The 14,449-nt window shown below is 41.6% G+C and overlaps 1 protein-coding gene across 4 annotated transcripts in view; it reads left to right on the plus strand.

The window, feature by feature from the left end:
* LOC110981995 (uncharacterized) overlaps positions 1 to 14,449 on the plus strand; it is a 31,148-nt gene that overhangs the window by 9,005 nt on the left and 7,694 nt on the right. For 3 of the 4 annotated variants that reach the window (XM_087141227.1, XM_087141229.1, XM_087141226.1), the window contains 10 exons: positions 16 to 213; positions 815 to 955; positions 1,743 to 1,875; positions 2,706 to 2,797; positions 7,514 to 7,664; positions 8,840 to 8,958; positions 9,770 to 9,874; positions 10,401 to 10,681; positions 11,356 to 11,556; positions 12,829 to 13,102. In XM_087141227.1, the coding sequence (XP_086997353.1) occupies positions 16 to 213; positions 815 to 955; positions 1,743 to 1,875; positions 2,706 to 2,797; positions 7,514 to 7,664; positions 8,840 to 8,958; positions 9,770 to 9,874; positions 10,401 to 10,681; positions 11,356 to 11,556; positions 12,829 to 13,102 (1,695 nt within the window). The remainder of the gene's footprint in view (positions 1 to 15; positions 214 to 814; positions 956 to 1,742; positions 1,876 to 2,705; positions 2,798 to 7,513; positions 7,665 to 8,839; positions 8,959 to 9,769; positions 9,875 to 10,400; positions 10,682 to 11,355; positions 11,557 to 12,828; positions 13,103 to 14,449) is intronic. The other variant, XM_087141228.1, reaches the window with a different exon arrangement.

Here is a 14,449-nt window from a genome sequence, read left to right on the forward strand (position 1 = left end):
TTCTTTCTACTGCAGCTGGGCAGCACAGAGAAGAGTAAAACCTTCACATTCAACTCCGTCTTTAACAGCCGCACCAGCCAGCGAGAGGTGCTGGAGAAATGTGGCATCAAGCAGATGATAGAGATGGCTGTGGACGGCTACTCCTGCACCACGTTTGCCTATGGGCAGACTGGATCGGGCAAGACGTACACGATAACTGGGCCCATCAGTCAGGTGACTGCTAAACTAGCAGCGACTGTTGTAAAAACCTGAATGAAGTTCAGTGGTCTGATTGGTGCATGTAGTTCATTGATCACATGTCATTGAAATACATGTATTTGCTCCAGGGCCCGGCTGGTTTACTCCAGGGTGACTAGAATGTTCTGTTCCATGGTCACTTGAAATTTCTGGATTTGTGTATTTGTAATGAATGCTCTAAGTATGTCAAATTAAAAGAACAATTTTATTTCATTGCAGGTGCAATGTTGGATCCCTGTAAAGCTCATGAAAATATTTTCACCATTGCTGTCGTAAACAATCATTATTTGTAAACTATTTGTTTTCACGTAGGATTAATATGCAGTACATGAAATTATGATTTTCCCCATCCGTAAAGCATTTCCCTGTATTGTACAATGTAAGGTTGTCACCTAGGAAGAAGTCATACATGTGGAGGACCTCTTACAATTGAACCAGAGATATAAGCAGTAATTTTGTCGGGGCAAGGCTTGTTTTTGCCTTTGAATGTACATATACATGTAGTCATATTTTGTACATTTTCTGGAAGGTGCATCTGTCCATATCTCATTTCCAGTTTTCTCGTGGTTCTCCACAGGACTCACTTATGCCTCCACAGGACAAATACGGTCTGATCCAGCGCTCCTTCATTCATCTCTTTGATGTCCTGGGTCAGAGGTCAGGCCCCAACATCACCTTCACCCTCAGCGCCTCCTATTTGGAAATATACAATGAGCAGGTGGGAGATTGATGGCCCTGTATTTGGGATAACTCTCCCCTCTTGGCCCCAACATTCTGTCATCTTGCCATTCCCGTGTAGCTGTGGTGTCCTGGATTTGGCAATGGCGTATTACATTTTCACTTGGAAAACCTCAGAACTCAGACATGACTCACCTTTATAAACATGGTTTAGAGTATGTACATAAGTGCTCATGAAGTGATAACCATTCAGGAGTCTTGCAGGTTGCATTTCTCGCTGTTGAACTTCCTCTGGAATACCCGAAACCCTCTGGTCAATGGAAAAGGTCTTCCTGATCTTTAGCTTTTACTGACACATCCAGGCAGGTTTCAAGCAGCTCCATAATGCAGTGGACAGTTTGGAAGTTGAAGTACAGGGTTTTTTAAAGGGTCATTGTCTTGATCTTTAAAGAGCTGGGGCCCCCCTCCTCAATAGTTTCTCCAATATCGTCACAGTGCATTTTGTTCATGTGCGAGCCTTGCTTTTTTTCCCGTAACATTTGGAAGTAATTTTGTTGTCTGTTTTGTGGAAGTGGGACATGCCGTTCCGGCGTAGGACCCATTTTTCTGAGACAGGTCAGCTTGTCAATCTCACGTGAAGCCATGAACTTCAAACGACCATTACATCGAAACCCTCCTCGTTGAATTGAAACTTACGTGCATACTAAGTTTGAGTGAGAAATTGGCAGCTGAAGGGGACGGGGGAACAGACAGAATCCGGCTGCGAGTTGGTCCAAAAACCCCACTTCTTTTAAGATTAACAAACTTTAAAGATGTTTTTTCTTCAGGTGAAAGATTTGCTGAATCCAGGGAGGGAATCCTTGCCCGTCCGGTGGTCCAAAGATAAAGGTTTCTATGTGGAGAACCTATTTGTTGTGGATTGTGAGACCCTGGATGATCTGTTGGGTGTTTTGGAAGAAGGTACGTGCACAATGAAAGAAATAGTTTTCTTTCTGTGGTCAAAGAAATAATTTTAGCTGCTTCAAAAAGATCGAAGCATTGTCGGAAGAAATGGCAGCATTGGTTTTGCCCAGCTTTAAACTTTTGCCTTCAAGAGGCAATTTTTAAGCCTCATAGTCAACATCCAGCATGTTAAACAGCCCTTCAGTTAACCACACAGTCTTTGTTTTAGTTGTTTTCATTTGGCACCATGATTCTAGATTCTTGAATTGTCTGAGGAACAGTATCCCTCTTAAAACATCCTTAACTCTATATTTATCTCAAAACTAACAACATTTTATCTTTTTGCACTTTATTTTGTGCACTTTATTTTGTCCATCATTGCCCCCTTGTTTGTAACTTACAGTTGTTCCTCAGTCCGTTGATTGCCCATGGGGTCAGAGTTCAAAAACATTTTCTTCACTCTATTGTCAGTGTTATGTGTATTGTACACTTGTTTTTCAATTTGTTAATAATACCACAAGAAAACAGTCATAGTTGCACGCTGTTTTTGTAAATCATTCCCCCTATCGGAACTCTGCCTCTATTCAGCAGAATCACTTGTTGAACTATTTCTCGAATGGAAAAACCTTGAAGCATCAGATGTAATTTTTTATCTGTCGAAGGAAACTTTGGAAGATATTCATTTTTAGTAAACACTGTTCAAAATGAAATACTACAAATTTGATATGAGTTACAAATGTAACAAGTTAAATGTATTGAGCCTTTTTCATTTTGGGTTCCTAAGTTCCATGTTTGCCGAGGAGTTTCAAGGATGTGTGTATTAGCTGCTTCCTTGATTGGTTTTTCAGGGATGGGGCAGAGACAAATAGCAACAAATAACATCAATGAATATTCCAGTAGAAGCCACACGATCGTATCTTTGCAGATTGATAGTGAGATGGTAAGTATAATGATGTCTAAATACTTCCATGACAGTTGCAAATTAGCTACATGTATGTGGTTCAGAATTGTGTGTGGTAATTTGGGTTATACACTGTATGAATTGGAGCGTATTAGCTTTTTCCACTCTCAAATGGTATGCATTCCCAACCTTGATAAACAAAACAGTGAGATTGGTCTCGAGATAATTGAACGAAAAAGAGGAAATGTGAACAGGGACAATTAAAATAGTTGAAAAGGAATCACAGATGTTCATTGTTGGTATTCAAACTTTGCTAAGTTGCACTGTAAAATTGACTGCACAAAACTCACATTACCGGGCTTAAAGTGTTGCCAAATGCACTTAAATGATACAATTAACGCTGAGGGTACAGCCGTGTTATCTTCCAGCCTATCGTGTCTTTCATGTAAGTGCACTGATAACATTGTTGTAGCATGGCAACAGTACACCTGGCATTGTTTGGACAGACTTTGTCATTGTCAACGTCAAGAGGCATAGCGGGAGAACTTTGGTTGGCCTGGACCAAGTGGGGACACACTTCGTATTGCTGTGGTTATCTGGGACTGCTGTCAGCGAGTATTTATGGTGTCTGTTAAAAGTCATGAAAAAAGATCAAGCTGTTTAGCCCACTGAATTGAATCTACAAAATTATATATGATGGGTGGGTTCCACAATTTTGATTTCAACAATGAACTTTTTATCTTTAAGTTCCTCTGTTGGATTTAGACATTGAACAGGTGAATATGTGTGTTCAGCATTTACTTGTGATTTATGTTTACTTGGAGGTCAACTCTTGGAAATGTCTTATCTTGAGCTGTCACATAAAAATGATAAAGCCAAAAAAGTGTGAATAATATTTTTATGGCTAAGTTACCACCGTCACACTTTCCTTGAACTGTCTAAGTTAAATCAGCCTGAAAACAATATTAGTGGAGGAAGCAAGACAAACAAAAAGTCTCAAAGTACATGTTCATGTAACTGGTAAGCTTATTTTCCTGCCTTACCTACTGGTACATGTCCTGTCCCTGTACATGGACATGTACATATACATGTACCTAGATAATACTGTCATTTCTGCTATCAAGATATACATGTATAATACAGGCCCTTTAAAATCCTGAAGTATGCAGTGAATCTCACTCTTCCATTGTGCATGTTCGGTACATGTTATCTGACTTTTTGGAAAGGTTCTGTGTTGATGCATATGGGAGTTTTGCCGTCCAATCCAGATCCCAGTAATATTTCTCGTTGCAAATATGATTGATTGAAAAAATACACACACCCTATGAACATGTTTGAATTTGTGTTTTATTTTTCACGCTTTTTCCTTTTCCAAATTCACTGAATCGTAAGGCTTCAAAGGTGCTGTTTTTGGAATGATTTATTTCTTTTTTCCTAAAGATTGATCAATTATTACAATGTCTGGTCTTCAGTCTCATGTAGTCACCGCACAGTTACCAAAGTTTTTAAACTGGATGTGCTTGAAATTTTATTCATCATTCATAAATACTGGTACCTAAGACAGTTCAGTCATTTCTGTTGGTCAGGAGCCCATGATGTAGCTGGTCATAAATGACTGATAGAATACCTGCTTGCAGAGGCAAATACCATTACATGGTAGTTAGAGGGGTCTTTGAAAAAATTGAAGTGAAATACGGGCATTTCACAATAGTGTGTTTCCGAGAATTTGCAGCGTGTTGACCAATCACAGTGCGCAAAGTCTGGCGACCAAATGCACATTTGGAAAGCTGGAAAGGATTGACAGATTTTGCACACTGTGAGTGGTCAACGGGTTGCAAACTCTTGGAGGCTCAGTATTGTGAATTGACCGTACTGGTGAACAAAATAATTAATAGAAATTTGTAACTTTAACTCGTTTCGACTTCTGACAAATATGAATGGGAATCTTTATGCTGTAAGCTTGATCAGTCTTAAACATATACTAAGAATGCCATAGGACAATGGAAGCTGACATAGTCATGTCCATTATCCTTAGCTGGTCACACCCGAATATTTAGGACTGGTCAAGCACATATTTACTGTGTATTCCCTTGTTAATTGGCCCGTACTTGCAAATGCCTGCGCAAGTCAATTTAGAGATCTCCTCCTCCAGTTTGCTTGAGCCAAACAAAGTTGAGGGTGACTTCTTTCCACAGTCGTGCACGTACAGCGCACTCAACCACGGCCCAGTGTTTGCCTGCACAAAGTACACAGCCGAGAGAACCGTGCTTGACACTTGGGCTTGGAAACAGTGTACATGTGTACTTGGACTTGACATCAAACGGCTGTTTGTTTATTTCTGTGGAATGTTGTTGGGTTCTCTTCCCATTGACATTGCAACAAAGAAGAGAGCAACGTTGCAGTAATACGTGTGTAGATGTAACGATTTAGGTTCTGGTATTTTTTTCTGCGAGCTGGTGGTGATGGACTTGAGGACTTGAGGATATGTAACCCGGACAGTGAGTGGTGATCGATATACTCAATTTGTTGGATATTCACGGAATTGTGTTCATTTATGGTTGCACTGCCAGCTGTGTAAATGTCTGCGTTTCTTTTCGCACGTGTACCCTTTGAAAAAAAAATCTGTATATGGAGGAAGCATACACATTCATGTATATGTGCATTGTGCAACTGTGGAATATATGCTGGCGTATGCTGGGTACCGGGAAACTGACAGTGTCTGATATGATTGTACAATTGTACAATATACACATGTACATTTTGATTTAATAATGGGGGATCAGGATTAGTTATATTACATCTGATATCTTTAGGAATTTGTGCTCAAGATGTATTTCATCTGTATAAACTGGCAGTGTATGGGGTTACATACATACATACACTTCAATGGCTCCACACTTGCATGCGCATCCTTAAACCTGAGCATGTGCACATGTTGGCAAGTCACAATAACCTGTTGGCCGAAGAGGAATCCATATAGGTACTATCACCTGAAAGCAAGTCAGGTACCCTCACAAATTATGGCTTCTAATCCCGGTCACTGATAATCCATAACGTTGTTCATACTCTTCACATTGTTCAGTCCTTTCAGGCTGCTCTGCAATATGGCACTTTGCTTATAATGAAGCCACACAGCAATTATTACATGTAGCTATCACAGCAGGTGTGAGCCCCCACTAACCACATATAAGAATGTCTGTGCCCTATTACATGCATGAGAGCTTCCCAGTACATGTAATTTCTGGCATTCTCAAACAGGAAATCTGTATTTGATGTACGTACATGTATAGTCAGTCTCTCAACCCATGCTCAGCCTACTTCTGTTTGCCAAACATACGTGTACACAATGCGGCAACTGAAGCCATTCTCTGAGGGGATTGCATTGTAATGCTATCACATTACGTTGTTGGCTTGCAACTCATTCTTCAATTGTGTATTTGTATTGCATTTTTTACTCCAATGTCCCCAGCTCAAATACGTTCAGTACACGTTAGTGAATGCACACAGCGTACTGGCTGAAATTGTTATGACAGGACATACAATGTATAATACAGGTATGTGCAAACAGGTCTGAAAGGAACTCCATTTGTCCAATTACATGTGGGTCACCAAGTCTAAAGAACTTGTCAAACTGAGTTATCAAGCACACAATGTGCTTACACCACTGTCTAGGCAAATTGTTAATTAGTAGAAGCAAACAGCTTAAGGGAATTTTGAGGAACCAAACTTTTGCTGTAGAGTGACTGAAGTGTAGCCTGAGGCAATTTGGAGCTGTCATGTATCACACTGGCACTATAGGTCTGTTATTGCTTATTCCTCCATGGTTTACCTGACTGACGGCAAGGCCTGATTGATGCAGACAAATATAAGTTGCAGACAGCTAGTGGTGTGCCAAAGCTTCCAGCATTTGTAAAGCCTGGTCACAATGGAGTATAGAGGCTAGAATTACGTGTATTACACTGGAGATGTTTGAATCTGTGGGTGGCCTGCACAGCAGGCATACTTGTTGGGAATATTATGAGAATTATGAAATACAAATAATGCACCTCCAGGTCCAAACCTTTGTAGTGTTGTAGTCAGACAATGTAATACTTTTTTTAAGTTTCATGCCATACATTTATATGTTCACGGTACTTCACCATTTTATCCTCAGAGCACAGGTATGCATGTTCATGTAAATTTGTACTAATTATGTTGTAAGCAGACCTTTTTAAGACTGACTCTCCGGACAGACCAAGTATACTGGTACCTGCAGCATACTTTTATTACATTGTGTACAGGTTAAGTCCAGACTTACGGCTGAAAGTGCAGCAGGGTCCAACAAGGGGTCATTGTCAGGATAATGCACGAATGTTTACACACGTTGAGGGATTCATCAAAGAGCAAATACACTGGGGATATTTTGCAACTGTTGTCTCACATTGGAGAAAGTGGTAGGGGACCACTGGAAGGGCTTTTGAGGATTTTTCCAGACTTCCATATTCTTAACTCACAAATGCAAATTTTCGTACGTAATGTCCATTCAGGTTGCTAATTTTCACGTCTTGTACAAAACAAGCCTAACAATGGCAAGAGCCATTACAAGCCTGAAAAGTCACAGTATTTTATGGTTGTCATTGTTACAACCTCTCTTCTGGGTGTTTAGTGGATTTCTCTCCAGCCCCCAATCTCACCCTTGTTCCACTCGGTCTTGGCCAGAGTTCACTCCTTCTGGTTGTAATACTTGATTTGATCACTGTGTTGTGATTTTTTCAGCCGGATCCAGAGGAGGAAAGTCTGTACATCACCAAGCATGGCCGGCTGAGCTTTGTGGATCTGGCTGGCAGTGAGAAGGTCAAAGAACTAGGGAATTCAGGCGAGCTACTCACCGAGACTACCAACATCAACAAGAGCCTGTTGACACTCGGTGAGTAACTCACTCTGGTCTTTTTTTCTTTAACATGTCCAGTGACAGATTCATTCACGAAAGCGACCAATGCCTCGGGCTCATGTCTTCAGGTAAAGTTTTGCTCCAGATCCCCAGTTATAAAGAATAACTTGGACATGCAATACAGGTAGGGAACTGCCAGATTATACATGATTAACATTGCAAGCTAATCAATCTGCAAGTACTTCCATTGCTCCTCAGCTGAAATAAGACATGATCTACTATTGGCCTAAACTTCTATAGACTCACCCACTGAAGAAAAGGGGTGTTCAAAAATAGATGCACTTCTTAAAGAGGGCTTGTTCGTCTTATGTCTCATTTGTAAAGTTCAGTCTGCTAGTTGTATTCTCAACTTTGTTTTAAAAAATCATCTTTCCATGAATGTGTTTTTCAATTAAAGAAGAGAAGGTCATACTAACTAGAGCACTAGTAGGAAAAACAATTGCTGTGCATTTGTTCCTCCCAGAGGTGACAGAGAGATACCGCTACATGTACATGTATATGCAATAAAGTAGAGGCATTTTAACACATGTGAGTCCATGAATAAATCAGGCACTAGCACTCAAAAGTGGCAAGAAAGAGTACTAATCTATGCTCTGTCTTGGCCTGAAGACAAGCTACTATTGTACCAATGTCATCAAGTTTAATGGCACGTGTACTGTACACATACACGGTGGTATTGAGTGAAGGTCATCACAATCCAGCCTGGTCACATGCAAATTAGCAGTGAAGATTTCTCACGTGGGGAAATTCCCGTGAGCATGCAACATACATGTACAGTGGGCGGGTGTTGCAAATTACTCGGACCCCGAAACAGACACACCAGTAGATATAGTATAAAATACCAAACCCCCATAGTCAGAAAAAAATGTGCTGTGCCCTTGTTCCTCCCAGTGGTGACAGAGAGATACATGTACATAAAGTATGCAATAAAGTAGAGACATTTTAACACATCCGCTGCCTTATGCCCTTTGTCAGCTACATTGGAGGCGACTTTTGTTCAGTTTTGTGCACATTCAAATGAAAAGTAGTAATAAAAACTCCACACCCTCCACAGTGCAGGCTTTTCCTTAGAGCTGATGTAAGTGATGAAACAGTGCTGTCTGCAGTTTGACCTACAAATGCCAGAAAACCTTTTCTCTTCTTGTTTTCAGGAAACTGTATATCGTCACTGAGCGATAACAGGAAGAGGTCGGGGCATATACCATACAGGGACAGCAAACTCACCAAGTTGCTTGCTGACAGCTTAGGGGGTAGTGGTGTCACGCTTATGGTAGGTAGTAGGCACTACATCCAGCTTTTATTGCATATATTCTGTTACAGGCCTGCCTATGGGTAAGCCGTCAACATTTTCAGTCATATACCTGCAATACTCAGACTGACCTGCCTTCATTAGATCCCATGCCTCAAATTTTCCTGGGATTGTGAGTATTACAATTTGTGTAGTTTTGGAGGCACCTGTAATTGATGAGGGTTAAGTGCACATCATTATCTTTCTAAATGGCTTTTCCAAAAAAAATTGGTTCGGTTTCCACAAGTAAAAGAAGCTTTAGTGAGCAGTCGGTCCCCTGCACATACTGGAGCTAGTGAGCAGTCGGTCCCCTGCACATACTGGAGCTAGTGAGCAGTCGGTCCCCTGCACATACTGGAGCTAGTGAGCAGTCGGTCCCCTGCACATACTGGAGCTAGTGAGCAGTCGGTCCCCTGCACATACCGGAGCTAGTTTCCATGGAGTACTTGTGCATGTAGCTACAGTTGCATTCATGTTAACATCGGTTATCATAATTTTATGAATTGTAGTATGTAACATTCCTAAGTCATTGTCAGTTGATGTGCCAGAAAACATGGATTAAAATGAAGAAATCATCTCCGAATCAAATGAATATTTGTTGCGAACAAATTGAATACGCAGAAAAGAAAAATACAAAGCAAAAAGTTTTGATGGTGTTCGCTAGCTTTGTATTCAAATTGTTCACTTCCAAGTGAGAGATAAACCATGGACCTGCTGGATGTCAATTTCAAATACAAGTGTGCTTATGCAAAAATGCTGATGAATGCATTTGTGTTTGTTTGCCTCACTACAGATTGCATGCATCACACCTTCCTCCTACTGCTTATCAGAATCGTTAAGCACTCTGCGCTACGCCAACCGTGCCAAAAGAATTAAAAACAAGCCCGTTGTCAGAATGGTAAGTAAAAGCTTAAGGCTAGAGTCCCATAGATAAACCATCATGATGAAAAAAGTATCAGCTAATTATTTTCCTTGAAGAAAAAAAGTCAATAAATCAAGTTGACCATAAAATTAAGGAATAAATGGAGCATAAATGCCGAGATGTTACTTTCACCGAACGTGATTGATGCCTACTGAGACAGGTTTGAAGTAGTTGCGTCATAACTCTGACTGCCCAGGCATATTTGCAAGAAATCTTCTGAAACTCTTCCAGAATCCACCACTGTGTAGAAATTGACTGATACTTGCCGTGCATTGCTATTCTCAATGAACTTCAAGTCCTCTAGAAAGCAACCTGTGTATATAGTGACCGGGTTCTGCCTTCCTACTTGTTCCCAAATTTGGCAAACTTCGTTAATTTTGAAAAATCAGGGAAGGTAAAGGTCGAAGGTTTAAAAGGAATGCAAAATCCCTTGCTGTTGAAAATTGTGCCCAATATACACCAAAAAGATGTTAAATTGACAAGTTAACTTCTTGTATGACAGGATCCAAGAGAGAGGCTTATCCTGAGCCTCAAACGAGAGGTCAAACTCCTGCGCAACGAGAACCTGTACCTCAGGCAGCGCCTGGAGTTCCCCAAATCAGTCAAACCGAGTGTGAGGCGGAACGACACTGAAGAGAGCCTGTCCATCTCCAGCTTCTCTGAGGACTTGTCGTCCGGTGACAGGACTCCAATCCCTGGTGACTTCGACCGGAGCAAAGGAACGTCGGACACCTCCCTGAAGACGGAGGACAAGAGGAATTTGAAGAGGCGGGAGACCAACAGGTATGTTGGATGGGTCCTGCCGTTTGCGGGCATGTGAAATCCTGGTGTTGCATGATGTACAGTTCTGTATAACAGCTATGATGTACCGACCAGAGTTGATACAGTTAGCTCTGTGGCAGTTAGTATTCTGTAAAAGGTGATGGAATTGGAATTTTTGCTTCAGTGCTTTTCTTCACAGGGGATACTCTAAGTCACACATGTCAGGGTCTTTATTTCAAAGCTAATTTCTCTGGATTGCTGCTCAAAGTTGACGAGGGATGTTGATGGAAATCAATTCCAACCAGTTTGAATTGGTTGAAATTTTACTGAAGTGGCCAGACGTGGACCACTGATTCAGCTTGATTTCCATGCTGCAGAGCTTGTCAGAACCAGACACAAATGCCTTCTGTGGCTGAACAGATAGCATATCATCTCAGTATTTTCTAAGAACGCTTATGAGGGAGTGTCACTCAAACATTCCTCAAATTGAAGCTTGCAGAGCATGCCTGTGGGGTGTGCAGCCTGTGCAATGTGTCCGATGAAAGTTTTCAGGCAAGCATGCCATAAAGGTTGCTTTTTACAGAAGAAACAATTAAGCGATGTACCACACAGCAGACTTTTTTCTGTATACTTTTGTCTTTGAGACAACTGCATTTTTCAATTTGCTGTTTGCCCTACTGTCCATATTCGTACAGCAGCATGCTGTCTGCGTTCACGCCCAAGTCTGCTGCAGACAGCAGCCTGTATGAGATGCTGCAGGAGTACATGGTGGAGAACGAGAAGCTGCGATCGGAGAACTCTGACCTGCACAACGTCAGGCAGAGGGCCATGACGGAGCACGAGCACCTGTCCAAAGAGAACGACAAGCTGCTGACCAAGCTGGATCAGCTGGAAAGGTTGGCGGATATTCTTAGGCTGCATCCGAATCTCCTGTCTAGACCTAGGTCTAGGTCTTCACTCCATTAGAAATGCGTGGAGAAGCGTAGGCAATAGACCTAGCCGTAGCTCTGGAAGCCCGTTTCGGACACAGCCTTAGTGTTCTGTGTCTTCAATACAAAATGAAGGAAGGGCACAAGCGTTTTGAGGCAAGAGCTGTAATCAAGGGGCATTTCACAGAGCTGCTAAGCACTGGAATTTGCTAAGCAAAGAAAATAGGCCGCCGCTGAATTACTTGGCTACAGCTTGAAATTACACATGTGTATATGGTTGTGGCTGCCGCCACTTCCCATAGAATTAGGTTTAATTTCAAGTCGCATTTAAGTAATTTAAACAGAGCTATATTTGCTCAGAAGCTGGTAACTAGCCCAGAAGTTGTGTGCTATATATTCTTTTGTGAGGGGTTTTCATCTTATGTTGGCTTAGTACGTAGAGTTTTACTTTGTGGCTCTATGACATTGGGCCCTTGACCAGTGTTGCAAAGGTCAATGCATGCATCAGTCTCAAGTCAAGTCACAAGCCATTGAAATAAACTGCAACATAAGCATTTTCTCCTTGTCAATCATCCCCTTTGGCAGTACGTATGATGTGATGTGTGATTTGACTTGTGCTTGACGTGGTAACAACTTTGATCCAGGCTACATGTAGTTGTGGGCTGGCGTGAAACTAATTTCTCACTGAAAAATTCCCATATTGCTGCATATATGGCATACCCAAACATCAAGCCGCAAATTTTAGACCAGGTACCTCGTGAGTCAACACATTACCTCAGATATCCCGAGTATGAGACCTGAAGGTAGGAACTGCAAATTCTGGATATTCCAGGTACGGGATTAATAGGGTCATGCTTGAGTAAACTGTCCAACAAGGAACTTTTACTCATTCAGGAAAACCGTCTGTTTTCGTAATGTCTGCTGACACCTTGCTATACTGTCAGTATATTTGTCATTACTGTGATACACTGAATATTCTGAACATTTTGATAACAAAAACATGGGATTAAGATGTAATGAATATAAATGCTTGAAGAAGTTAGTCGTAGACCCCCTTTAATTGTAATTATTGATTAGAGTTCATTGTATATACTGTATGTTTTATTGCATGAACAGTTTAGATGCCCAGGTTTAAAGGGGAAAATCTTTGCATAATACACTGAGAGCTCATTTATAATGATTAATTTTATCAACAGTTCTGTAAACTAAGATGTGTCAATATTATTTTCTTTATTCCAGAGTCTTTGCTGCATCCCCAATCTCCATGAGCCGGACAGTCTCCGGCATCTCCTCCTCTCCTTTCTCTGGGCAGCAGCACAAGCGGAGCCTGTCCCAGCACTCCTCTGGCAGCACCCCATCTTCACAGGGACAGCATGCCGGCTCACAGGGTAGCTCCTTGCTGCAGTCCCCGGACTGGCAGCAGGGTAGCAGGGTCACCGACGGTGGCAGTGGTGGCAGCGGTGGGATAGACAGGCGCAAAATGGGATTGGACCACTCCAGCAGGCAGGACCAGGTAAGAGATGAGTCTGTGTGTTTTCCATTTTAGAATCTGTCCTATTTAGCACCTGGGCCAGAACTTCTTGCTCTCGCTTGCTCTTATCAGTGGCAACCACAATGCTTGATATATGAAAATGGGAGAAGCTTTTTTCTAACATGCAAACTGGAGCTTGAAGTGTGATATTGCAGCTGATGCCGCAGCGTATCTATCAAAGAACGGAGGGCATACTTTTTTGGCAATGGAGACTCAGGGATCTGCCGCTACCGGTCGGCGCCGGTCGGGCCCGACCGGCACGCAGAATTGCCGACCGCCACAATCTGCCAAATCAACTTTTCCGACCGGCACGTATTCCCGATAAGAACCCAAATAAAATAGCATCTTAGTCGAGGGAAGATATGAAGATCGTGAAGAAACCGTAAAATTTCTTCGTAAATTTCACTTTGCACTGCCATGCATATCGTCTGCGCACCCACGTACGTGCATATGCAACATATCCGGACCAAATATTAACATGAACCAATAGGAGGCTTTGTTACGCGCAATGCACGTGTACATGGTGCGTAACGAATCTTTCCATTGGTTGGAAGGCCACACATAGGCTTGCATATGCAACGCTCTCAGTGCGCGAAGATCGGAAAACTCCCTCTCAATGATGTACAGCGTTGTTTGTCCAGTTCCGCATTTTACCCAGTTCCACAACTTGAAAAGAAAATTTGGCTTAACTTTCAGAAAGACAAAATTGCAAATGGCCCAATTCACACTTCATTTAAACACTTAAAAATCTGGCAGAAAAACAATTTTACATGTACTTGCAAAACTGACAATCGACCGTGACTGTTTTTCGCCGCATCGACCACGGTTAGCAACATTCGGCGCATGTATTTTCTGCTCGATGTTGCATAAAACGATCACTGCAATCGTTTTTTAAACCAACGATCGCACCACATTCGTTAATTGTTGTTTATCCCACAGTGAAAATATTAACTCCGCAATTTTTTTATTCAAAAGTAACAGCATGATTTTGCCTTTTCCGTAAACGAGTTCCATATGGCAAGATACACGCGCTCAGTATGCACGTGACACATGGCCAGATGTGTCAGAAAAGCAAATGGCCAATCTACATTATGTTCATGTAGACTTTAAAATGACTGTTCAGAAAATCCCTGCACACATTTATGAATGTCGTTATCCCATATGCATACTGTACCAACTTTCGTACAAAGAAAATAAGGAAAATATTCCGCCAAAATTTTGCATGTTTTGCCTTATTTTCAACACACAAAAAAAATGAAAAATGATTTGAAAAGCAATGAAAAATTATGGGCATCATAGAGATAGAAATTAATTCAATATTTAAGGGAT

Source organism: Acanthaster planci, linkage group LG09 (assembly GCF_054643075.1).
Source record: "Acanthaster planci isolate LZ-2023a linkage group LG09, COTS_SCS, whole genome shotgun sequence".
NCBI lineage: Eukaryota > Metazoa > Echinodermata > Asteroidea > Valvatida > Acanthasteridae > Acanthaster > Acanthaster planci.